At 35.0% G+C, this 10,657-nt stretch overlaps 1 protein-coding gene across 1 annotated transcript; it reads left to right on the top strand.

The window, feature by feature from the left end:
• Positions 1-4,583: 4,583 nt before the first annotated feature.
• LOC107030185 (uncharacterized mitochondrial protein AtMg00810-like) lies at positions 4,584-5,135 on the top strand. The gene has a single exon (XM_015231557.1). The coding sequence runs from the start codon at positions 4,584-4,586 to the stop codon at positions 5,133-5,135; it is 552 nt and encodes a 183-aa protein (XP_015087043.1).
• The last annotated feature ends 5,522 nt before the right edge of the window (positions 5,136-10,657 follow it).

Here is a 10,657-nt window from a genome sequence, read left to right as displayed (position 1 = left end):
CAGTATAAAGTTCCATTACATTCAACTCATACATCATGGAAGCTGGCTTCTAGTATGAGGACATCATAGCTCATTAGATGATTTCTCATCTCATCATTAGTATTAAGTGTTTTAAACTCCATATTTTCATTAGAGTGTTCACTGAGGCTGGTCTCTTCATTATCTTACACTCTCATTGGTGAGTACGTATTGGTAACATTTACTTAGGCTCATTTGAGATTGCTCTCATCGTATACATTAGCCTCACGTCATGATTGTCACCACATTCTTCATTATTAGCACCTTTGTTCTTCATAGTCACTCACCTCTTATTACGTGAATGTTCATTTCTTCATTTCATAATTCATCTCATTATATGCCAATGCACTTGGCCATTTAGTGTATCTTACACTCGTATTTAATACTCCTAAGGTTCATCATTTCATTACTACATCCTACGTTCACTTATTTTTGAACGTATGTTAGACTTATGTGCCTATACATACAAGCCATGGGGCTTTATTCATATTTCGCTAAGTGATTCTTACTTTCCTAAGATTTTGTATTACAAGACTAATGTATCTTGTATATATGCCAAGATCTTGATTTTTGATCTAAGTAGATGGCATTATTCTTGAATATTTTACTCACGTATGACTTATGTATCAATACGGAGTTTTGGGCACGGGAACCCAAATCTTGAATCACTTGGATATCATTTATATTTTTAATTATTTTATTTCTAATATTCATAACAGTAGAACTCTAAATTAAATCAGAACATTTTCATGAAATAATTAATTTTCTATTTTAATTAGAATTCTAAATTAAATCTCAATTTACATGAAAGAATTAATTTTCTATTTTTAATTAGAATTCTAAATTAAATCTCCATATTTACATGAAAGAATTAATTTTCTATGTTAATTAGAATTCTCAATTAAATATCAGCATGAAAGAATTAATTTTCTATTTTAATTAGAATTCTAATTTAAATCTCAATATTTACATGAAGGGATAAATTTTCTATTTTAATTTTACTATTAATTAACCAAAGGGTTGGGGGTTCGAGCCACCACAACCCTTTGATTTTTTTATTATTTTTTTTTCTCTTTAAATTTCGCTGAGGAGGGGACGTTGTGGGTTCGAACCCCCACAACGTCCTTATTTTTCTTTTTACCTTCCATCTTGGCAGCTGCAGAGGGGCGTGGGATCGATTCCCTACGACCCCATTCTTTTCCCTTAATTAATTTCCCCTTCCTTGGCTTCTCACTTTCGCTACTGATCGTTTGGGGGGTTGTGGGATCGATTCCCCCCAGCTCCCTCCCTTTTTTTTCCTCTTCCTCGCGCGTACTGGGAGGTCATGGGTTCGAATCCCACGCCTCCCATTTATCCACTTAATTATTCCAGCACCCGATTTCGAATCCCTCCAGCCCTTTTTTTTTTTTATTTTTCCTAGCGAATTTGCTGGAACCCCATCCCAGATCGAGCCCCACTGAGCACATCCCCTTCAATTCATTTATTAAGGTATGCTTGGGTGAGGTCTTGGGTTCGATCCCTGCAGACCTCACCCATTTTTTTTTTGATTCGGGCGCCCAAATTTCTAGAAATTATATGCAGCCAATTTCCAGATTTTGGAACTTCGTTACACATCTTAATGCAGCGATTTATGGGACTTTTAAGAACCTCTATATTAGTCGTTCGTTAGGATTCTTAAGACAAGTTAAAAGTATGATTTGTTCATTTGTTTAACTAGAATTTCTAGCATTTCAACCATGTGAACATCAAGATTTTAAGAGCCTCTAATTGCACATAAAACACGAGTAATCTCTAATCTATTAACATGCTAAAGAAAGACTAAAAGTCATGGTCAAAATCTTGCACAAATACATACGTATATACATCCATATTTTCCAAAAGACACAAAATATAATCATATCATCATGAACACATACTCGAAACGAGATCGTCAGCACAAACAAGTATCCCTAAATTCTACCAACAAGAATACCCAACCTAAGATCATAAGGATCTAGTGACAGGGGCATGCAACGGGGAACAACCTTAGTTTCGAGGTGAATAGTTTGAATCGTAAGGGGCCTCTTGGGAAAGGAGCCAAGAGAGAAGAAACCCATACCTTAATCGATGTTCAAACGCTGATGTTGCTGCCCGGAAACTCCTCCAAACCACTTCCAATTTACTTCAACGTACACCTCACTCGACGAACCTCTCTTAGCCTTGACGTTTTGATTAATTTTTCTTTTACTTAAAAATTCTTGTGAGTTCTTCAAGTGTGATTACCTCTTGATGTATTTTCAGTTCTTGAAATTATTTTTGGCAGAAACCAACGTTAGAGATATATATGGAGAACGTGAGAGAGAGAGAGAGAGTGTGTGTGTTATTAGGATTAGGAGACTAAATTCAACACTTAGTCAAATAGGATTTAAATTAGATTAATACCAATCTGATTTATTTTAATTAATACGTGAAAGGACCATTATGCCCTTAAAATTTCAGATTTTTAATTAATAATTAAATCACCTTAAGTACCTATTATTTAATTTATTTATTTTTTTCGGGTCGTTACAGAAATTGGTATTATTGATACAAATATCAAGCTAAATGATGTATATCATGTTCCAGGCTTGAAGAAGAATCTACTTTCCGTTTCTAAAATTACTGATTCTGGAAAATATATTTTGTTTGGTCCAAATGATGTGAAAGTACTTGATAGCATGAAAAATATAGAAGCTGATATTCTGTTTGCTGGTAAGAAGAAAGGCTCTTTATTTGTCATGTCAGCTGGAGAGGCATATGTGAAGAAAACAAGTCAAGTAGATAATGCAGCGATATGGCATGCTTGATTGAGGCATTTAGGTTATCAAATGTTGCAAAAGATCTCTTCAGACAAACTCTTAGATGGCATGCCACCTCTAAAAAATGCACAAGAAAAAGTGTTTGTCAAGGTTGCCAGTATGGGAAATCACATCGTTTTCCTTTCAAAAGCTCATCTAATCGTAGATTAGCTCCATTTGAACTAGTGCACACTGACTTGATGGGACCAACAAGTTGTAGTGGCTACCAATATGCAATGATATTGGTAGATGACTTCTCTAGATTTACTTGGGTATATTTTTTGAGGGAGAAAAATGAAGCACTTTCAAAGTTCATTGAATTCAGCGGCATCGTGGAAAAGGAGTTTGGGCAAAAAATAAAGTGTTTAAGGAGTGACAATGGTGGTGAATTCAGGTCAACGAAGTTCTTTCAGTTTTGTGAAGAAAATGGCATTCAAAGACAAATGACGTGTCCCAATACCCCGCAACAGAATGGGGTTTTAGAAAGAAAGTTGGCAAATCTCTCTTCAGCAAGTCTGTCATTGCTGCACGATAAGAGTCTACCTCGCGAGCTATGGGCAGAAGCATTTCAATGTGCATGTCATGTCATAAATCGTTTACCTCCTTGGGCTGGTAAGGAAAAGACTCCTTTTGAATTTCTGTATGATCAAAAGTCAAATGTTAGTTACTTTCGGGTCTTTTGTTCTATCTACTATGTTCATGTTCCTAAATCAAATAGAACCAAGCTTGATCCGAAAGAAAACAAATGTATGTTTGTTGGTTATGATTCATACAGGAAAGGGAGGAAATGCAAGGATCCAGAAACCAAAAAGTTTGTTACTTCTAGAGATGTTGTGTTCGATGAAGTGTCATCTTGGTGTACAACCCCAAAATCAAGTTTGCAGAATGTCACGCTTGATGATTACCAAAATGAGTCATTTCTCCTGAAATTAATGCTCAAGGAGTTGATTAATCCCCTAATCCAGCTATGGAACCCTCGTCTTCAGAGAATGGACAGGAAATGGTTAGAAGATCTTTGAGGGAGAAATGGCAACCAAATCATCTCAAGGATTATCAAGTAAAGCTAAACCACTGCACTATAACTTCCTATTTCTTTACTGGAGCATTTGATTAAGAACCAACATGCTATGAGGAATCTAAGGGATGTTAAAAATGGGAAATAGCAATGCAAGAAGAAATTGATGCCTTGAGGAAGAATGATACATGAGAGCTAGTACCAAAGACAGAAAGCAACAAACCAGTAACTGGTAAGTGGGTCTATCGATTGAAAAAGAAATCAGACGACACAATCGAAAGATGCAAAGCTCGTCTCGTTGCTCGTGGATTTTCTCAAAGTTATGGGCAAGACTATGAAGAGACCTTCAATCCTATGGCGAAAATGGTAACTGTGAGATCAATTTTCTCACTTGTTGCTTTTAGAAATTGGAAGTCATGGCAACTTGATGTAAAGAATTCATTTCTTCATGGAGAATTGGATTGTGAATTTCTAATGGAGCAACATCAAGGTTTCATCTCTAAGCAATTCCCCAACCATGTTTGTCGATTGATGAAGGCGTTGTATGGTCTCAAACAAGCTCCACGTGCTTGGCATAGAAAATTTGCACAATATTTTATTTTTTGTGGATTTAAAGTTTCTCATTCAGATGCTAGTTTGTTTGTGAAATTAGAATAAAAAATCCATTTGTTGGTTTTATTATACGTTGATGATATGATAATTACCGGAAGTTATGAAGAAAAATATCTCGATTGATGGATGATCTGTCAATTCAAATTGAGATGAAGAACTTAGGTGAGGTTGAATGTTTTCTTGGTTTGGAAGTGGAGAAAATCAGCCAAGGGTACTTTATATGTCAAAGAAGATATGCTAAGAATTTGTTGAAACATTTTAGTATGGGGGAGGCAAAAGAAATGGCAACTCCAATGGAGATAAATCTTAAGATGGAGAAAGATGAAGGTAAGTTGTTGAAGGATGCTAGGTCATTTCGACAACTTGTTGGTAGTTTAATTTACTTAACTATCACAAGGCCGGAAATTGCATTTTCTGTTAGTGGTGTTTCTCAATTTATGCAGGATCCAAGAACTCCTTATGTAGAGGCAGCAAAAAGGATTCTACGTTACATAAAATGTTCAGTTGATTATGGTCTTATGTATGAGAAAGGGACTGATTTTGTGTTGCAAGGATTTACAGGCGCAGATTGGGCAGGTGATACGGATCGTTGTTGTTCAACTTCAGGGTATTGTTTCAACCTTGGATCTGCGGTTGTTTCTTGGTGTAGCAAGAAGCAATCCACTGTTGTTTAATCCAGTACAGAAGCGGAATATATAGCAGCGACAATGGCAGCTCAAGAATGCATTTGGCTAAAATGTTTGATGGGAGATATTTTTGGCAAAGTGGACTATGTTAAGAAACTTCAATGTGATATTGCTTCAAATCCAATTTTCCATGGGCGAACAAAACACATAAGAAGTTCGTCACCATTTTATTCGAGAGAAAGTATTGAATCAAGAAATTGAGTTGAAAAGAGTTCATACTGGTGCACAAGTAGCAGATATCTTTACAAAGGCTTTGCCAAAGCCTAATTTTGAAAAGTTAAGAGTTGCTCTTGGATCATTGACAATAAATATGCACTAAGGGGGAGTACAACAAATTAGTGTATTTACTGTTTTCATTGTTTTACTTAGTTTTACCAAGTCAACGTGTTTGTTCCTATATATTAGGATAGGCTAGAAACAATAACAAAGTATATCAGTATTTTTATATGGGTATTTTTCTGCACCTTTTTAGGAGTCAGGTTATACAACTTTTAGGAGTCAGTTGTAACTTTAGAGTTCACGTTATAAAATTTTCTTTTTCTGTATTTTTCACATAAGCTTTCAAAAAAAAGGTTAAGTTACTCTCCAGTTTGTTGCCTCTTCTGATCATTGCAATAAGAATTTTCTGTTCAACTCTTTTTTTTAAATCTTTTATTCTTTCCAGCTATGCCCTCTGTCCAGATGACCATGCTTTTCACTTCAATTATAGCTTATTTTTCTCACTGAAACCTCCGCTTGCTTCTTCGTCTACCTAGCTTCGACTTTGCTCAGATTAGTGCTTTTTCTCTGAGTTGTTTTTTAATTATTGGTTTGTGGGTTGTATCTTCCCTAAATTTGCTCGATTCTTCGAATGGACGTTATTTCACCTTTTTTGTTCTTCAGTTCTGTAATTTTTCGATTATTCTAATTTTTTTTTCTAACCTCGAAAACCCGATGTATTTTCATGTTCGCTCTTTTCTTTGGGTCAATTCATGTTAGAACGGAAGAGCTAAACATGGGAATTGGGTGGTTCTGAGATTTTGGACATCCGGAGTATAATTGAGTTATTAGACAATGGAAAAAATAGGCATCTCCGTTGACATTATGAATGAGCTGATTTGTTATCTACACTGAACAAACCCCAGTTGTTGGGAATTTTTAAAGGAGCAAAACATTAACTGAACTTTGGTACTTTTTCTTCAAATTTATATACTTATCATTTTAGCTGTAAATTTTTTTAAAACTTAACAAGACTACTAAAATTTAATGTCATTAATCCCATTAGCTGTTGCCTATTTCTTTCCGTGTTTTACTTTAGAGAAACTTGGAAAAAAATGCTACAATTACACGTTTCAGGTAGAATCCTGAGAGTAACATATTGTTGGTCCAATTGAAAAGTTAAATATGTTGGGTTTTATTTGCCCTGATTTCTTGCCATAAATAGGTTTTCCATTTAGGAAAAGGTTTTGGATTGACTAATCCTTTTTCTAGTAGGAAAAGGTTTAGGACTCTATAAATAGAGACATATTCCTTCTAACTTAATCAGCATTCACAATGTAGTCTTAAGGACTTTAGAGTTTTATCACTTGTGTGAACCTCCCATGCATTCTGAGTGAATTGGTTGAGGTTGTTTCCCTCTGTATTTTGTACTCTCATATTTATAGTGGATTGCTCATCTCCTTTGTGGACGTAGGTCGATTGACCGAATCACGTTAAATCTTTGTGTCTTTTGGTATATTTCTCGTCGTCTTCTTACTAATAGTCTTACAAGGTTTGCATTGCTAGCTTACGCATTTACACCTACTTATTTTTGGTCCTAACAAGTTGTATCAGAGCCAGATTCAATGATGAAGTCAGGTTTAGTGGTTTGATAATCGATGATTGAACCAGGTTAGACGGAGGTGTTTATCTTGACGGGTGTAGTTCTAGCCGCAACCTTTTTAACAATAATGAAGATTTTGTTGGAGAAATTGTTTCAAATAGGTTATCTGTGTTGAGACATAAATTTTGCAAAGGAGATTATGGAGAGGAGAAGCAACCTGTTGAAGATTAAGTGAATAAGGTGGACAAATTTATTTTGTCAGAAATTCAGGCCAAGGGGGAGATTTGTTGGGTTTTATTTGCCCTGATTTCTTACCATAAATAGGTTTTCCTTTCACGAAAAGATTTTGGATTGACTAATCATTTTTCTAGTAAGAAAAGGTTTAGGACTCTATAAATAGAGACATGTTCCTTCTAACTTAATCAACATTCACAATGTAGTCATAAGGACTTTGAGAGTTTTGGTTACGGGGAAAATTTATGGGTCACAAGCTTGATATGTTATCACTTGTGTGAACCTCCCATGTATTTCGAGTGAATTGGTTGAGGTTGTTTCTCTCTGTATTTTTTACTCTCATATTTATAGTGGATTTCTCATCTCCTTTGTGGACGTAGGTCGATTGACCGAACAACGTTAAATCTTTGTGTCTTTTGGTATATTTCTCGTTGTCTTCTTACACGTGATCTTTCAAGGTTTGCTTTGCTAGCTTCCGCATTACACCTGCTTATTTCCGGACCTAACAAAATTTTGCCTCTACGATTTCAAAAATCCACTACAAGCTAACATTAATGGCAGGTATTACACAAGAAGCTTACAAATACATCAGAATTTTCGTGGCTTTTGATTATACATCTGCGACTGTAAATGTTTGCAGAAAAAGGATAGACATTCTGTTTAAAAAATTCGACCACTCCTCGACGCATTGTAAGTTTATGAATTTTTTCTTTAAAAGCATTCACAAAATTCAATAACAACTACGATACTCTACACCATTCAATTTTCACATCATAGCTTGTACTTCTTCTTTAGTTTCAATGTCTTAGTCGTTTCTTCATCGATATGAACTCCTGCATAGTACTATATAACAATAGCTTTTATAAGTATTTTACATTAATTTCAAAAGATTGCTTTTACGTTAAACCTCTTCGACCTTTCTTTAGTTCACTACAAACATTATCATAGCTTTCTCTTCGTATCCAACCTTAATTTTGTCATGGCTACAACATAACTTGTCAAGGTTTTACCTACAGTTTGTTTCAATTTAGCTAGATAGAAAGTTTACCAAAATCGTGGCTACGTCGTAAGCATCTGAAACCAATTGTAAAAGTGTTTTGTATGAATGTATTCTCTTCTTTCATCTAACTTTCCACTTGCTACTACATTTGTGATTGTGTAAACTGCTTACTTTATTAGACATAAAATAAGAAATATGGATCTGTAAATTTTAACGTTAAAACGGAGAAAGACAATCAAAGGGAACAAGCTCCTTCATTAGAATTTTGAAAGTGATTTCATACATAATTTGGCACAATTTTGGAGGGTGACTCTTTGTAAAGATATTTTTTTGCCTCCTCTTTTTGGTGATCTAATTATAGTCACTCCAGTTTGGTTATGCTGTCTATAAATACGCAGGAATAGCTACATATTTGCCAAACAAGTATACAACAAACTGAAGTGACCATAAAAACCTTTTCTCCCTCTTTGGAATGTTCAGTCCAGTTTAGACCTTGACAGTATATGTAAACCAAATTTTGATACATAAATTGATCGTAACTTTTTCTTTGCTGCCAGCCGTTACAAATAGATGAGTCCACATGGATTGCCTTGCAGTAGGAGCTATATAGTACTTACCTACATGATCCTCGGCTTCTTTCAATAGAAGCTCCAAACACCATCTCTTCAAGGCTTCAGTCTTTATTCGAAATCTTTTCTTGCCCAACTCTGCTTTTGGAAGTAAAAGTTTCATCTGGAATTTAATCTCTGCATTTACCATTGCCTCTTCATTCACTTGATCACTTTTTGGTACAAGTTGTCATGTTATCATGTATGCACACTCTTAACTGCGATTTCACGATATTGACATTTATCATTTAAAATTTTAATTCTTAACGTAACGATTAACAGCTTGTCTATTTTTGATCTTTTAGGTTTCTTTCTAAAATAGATACAATGAACTCATAGCTCCGCTGCAAATTTTTCCAACCAACAGGTACCACCACCACCATCTTCAAGTAAGCATACTTTACAATAATCTTTTTGCTACTTTGAATACAATTCTCCAATTCTACTTACCTTTTCGGTAATTCGTTTGTATACAATACTTTGGTTCCTTTAATTCTTCCCCCCCTTTTGATTTCAACTCCTCCTCTATTTGAACCACGACTTCTTTGTTCCGCTTTTTAGTTAAAGGTTATCTTTCAGTAGGTTAGAAAGGAAATGAACCAATGACTTGCTTATATATATGGATTCATGGTCATGATGTCAAACCTATGATTGACATTCCCCTCTAATGTAATATCTCTCTTCAACAGTTTATGCCATAAATTTCAAGAGGAAGTGTAATGTAAACATCAAAAATTTCAAGAAGCAGGAATGCCCGAACCACTCAACATACTGAGACATTTTTCTCCCCGCATAAAGTCAACATTCTAATACTCTCTTTACCGCACATTAGATGGAGATGTGATAAAATTTGTGTACATGCTTTTGCGAGTCTTCGAGCTGCGATTTCCCCTCAGTTGCAGAGGAACTTTGTGGTTATCATAAATTTAAGTATTTTATTGTTGGGCCCGGGCAACGCCCGGGCTACCTTTTACTAGTAAATAAATAAAATCGAATATAAAAAAATATTAACAAAATAAAATAAGGATATATATACTCATCATAAAAATTTATTCACTACGTAAAAAAGAAAAAACATAAACTAGTCATAATAGCTAGGAATGCAAAAAAATATATTTTAAAAAGGAGAAGCAAAAAATACATCAGGTGTAAAAACCAAAAGAAAGGTGGAGGGGACTTAAAGATAAATTCAGCCATGTGCACTTGTCAATCAAATGATATCTCATAAAAGATTTGGCGTACCTCATGCATGATAAAAAAAAATTTAAACTACCTCACATGAAATGGGACGGGGAGCAGTTGAACAATGAGTAGCCGTAATGACATTGAACAAACTCCATATCGAGTAAGGTCGCTTTAAGCTTCAAGTTGCACTGCCTAGGTGTCTATTTAAATCCATACAAGGACAATGCGACTAGTGAATGATAAGGACGATGCGACTAGAGATTTTTGCATTGACAAGCCACGTAGGAGTACTAGACGTATAATTCCACCTAAAAGGTTGGACAATTACTTTTTCGGCACGAAAAAAGTCATGTGAGCAAGTATATAGGTTGTTATGTAAGTTGTATAAAAGTGTGAGAGCGTGGGTAGATAAAGGGGAGAAAGTTAATTATGATTCTGAATATTCTCCACCTCTTCTTCTGTCTTCTCAACCCAATTCTAGGCTTTTAGTTTCAGATCTCAAGTGTATTTCTTTGTATTTGTGTTCCTCATGGTTTTTCTTTCGCTTTTATTAGAATACAAAACAATTGTACCACATTAAAAGAGTAGAAACTTTAAAGAATTGCAAAACAGAAAATGGAAAACTAACTGTCCATTCAAGTGTATGTATATAAAAATTAGGAATAATAGCCAAGTACCCCCC

The sequence above is a fragment of the Solanum pennellii genome, chromosome 9 (genome assembly GCF_001406875.1).
Source record: "Solanum pennellii chromosome 9, SPENNV200".
In the NCBI taxonomy this organism is placed as follows: Eukaryota; Viridiplantae; Streptophyta; class Magnoliopsida; order Solanales; family Solanaceae; genus Solanum; species Solanum pennellii.
The sequence above is the reverse complement of the archived record's forward strand: the minus strand, read 5'-3'. Positions and strand labels throughout refer to the sequence as shown.

Excerpts from the sequence above, each read along its gene's own strand:
- LOC107030185 (XM_015231557.1), top strand. The coding sequence starts at position 4,584 with ATGGATGATCTGTCAATTCAAATTGAGATGAAGAACTTAGGTGAGGTT.